At 39.3% G+C, this 1,576-nt stretch overlaps 1 protein-coding gene across 1 annotated transcript; it reads right to left on the reverse strand.

The window, feature by feature from the left end:
• Nucleotides 1-962: 962 nt before the first annotated feature.
• LOC138493059 (uncharacterized) lies at nt 963-1,277 on the reverse strand. The gene has a single exon (XM_069620286.1). It carries the CDS (start codon nt 1,275-1,277, stop codon nt 963-965), a length of 315 nt encoding a protein of 104 aa, XP_069476387.1.
• Nucleotides 1,278-1,576: the final 299 nt, after the last annotated feature.

A 1,576-nucleotide genomic window follows, 5' to 3' on the forward strand; every position in this document is an offset into this window, starting at 1 on the left:
GCTCCAAAGAAATGAATATCCACCCTATTCCACAGACCATCAGGAAGTGGCACCACCTGAAGGGGCGATACATGGACACTCGACGTTGTCACTTGACATGCAAAACAATTTTGTAAAACATCTTCAACAATTACATCAATACAAGGAAACCATACCTGATTCTTCAGTATTTTCTTAGTGTTTACAACCCCTCTGTGTCCTTCATGAGCTAGCATCACAAGAGTCTTTCTCAAACTTTTTGGAGCTATTAATCGAATTCCTCTAAGAAGCACTCCTTCTTTTGCCAACAATTCACTGCTCACTTTTGGCAATTTCTTCAGGTCCTTCATGTCTCCTTCCTCTACTCCTTCTTCCATGTCAAGACAATGCCACCTTCCTGTTTTAGTAAGTCTAATTGCTATTTGAATCATCGGATCAGCATTGCTCTTTTCCCTAAATATGTCCTTAGTAATTGCTGGTGGCAAAGCATTCAGAGATACATAAGATATGTACTCCTCTGCGTTCCTCTGCATTTTAATTTTGGCCACACCTGCTGGATGCCTCGACAAATAATCCACTGGATTTGCTTCTTTTACAGGCTTATGAATAATTCTATAATCATATTCTTGTAACCTTATGCCCCATCTTTCAATTCTGGGTGGCATTTTGACTCTTGGATTTCCAAACAGGGACAACAGAGCCTGATGATCTGTAACAAGAGTAAAGGGCTTCCCAATCACAAAATGATTACATTTTTCACATGCCAACGCAGCTGCCAAACTTTCCCTTTCAGCTTGTGAATATGCCTGTTCAATACCACTTAAAGCTCTGCTGGCATATGCAACAATATGTCTTTCAAATTCATGTCATTTTCTAGGGTCTATTTGCACCAGGATAGCTCCTAGAACCACCAGACTGACATCCACTATGATTTCAGTCTCCAAATCCGGATTAAAATATGCTAATCTCCTATCCCTAATCAACTATTCTTTAATTTTCTTGAAACTTTCCTCACATTCCTCATTCCACACAAATACTACATCCTTTTTCAGTAGTTGTCTCAGAGCATCAATAAGGGTTGCATAGTTTGGCAAATATCTTGCACAGTATCCCGCCATTCCCAAGAATGACCTCAATTCTACTATATCTTTCGGAGCTTCAAGATTCAAGATACTGTTCACCTTCTCCGGATCCGCCCTCATTCCATTTTCTGAAAATATATGTCCAAAGAATTTTAAACTTTCCTTGTTTACTTCACATTTTTGTCCATTTAAAGTCAAATCATTTTCCTGTAACATCCTACATACTTGTTCCAGAGCCTCATCATGTTGACTTTGACTAGTACCATAAATCAAGATGTCATCACTATAATTAAATGCATTCTTCACTGGCGATATGACTTTTCTTATGGTCTCCTGAAATATCTCTGCAGCAGATGAAATGCCAAAGCTGAGTCGCTTATATCTAAATAGGCCGGGACTCTGGGTCAATCACCAACTGATGATATCCCTGATTCAGATCTAGTTTACTGAATGTAGTAGCTTGATTCAAACGTATTATCATGTCCTCGATATTTGGACCCGGGTGCCTTTCTCTC

The sequence above is a fragment of the Ambystoma mexicanum genome, chromosome 10 (genome assembly GCF_040938575.1).
Source record: "Ambystoma mexicanum isolate Mex_15411 chromosome 10, UKY_AmexF1_1, whole genome shotgun sequence".
NCBI lineage: Eukaryota > Metazoa > Chordata > Amphibia > Caudata > Ambystomatidae > Ambystoma > Ambystoma mexicanum.

Coding starts and splice junctions, on each gene's coding strand:
- LOC138493059 (XM_069620286.1), bottom strand. CDS start 1,277: ATGTTACAGGAAAATGATTTGACTTTAAATGGACAAAAATGTGAAGTA.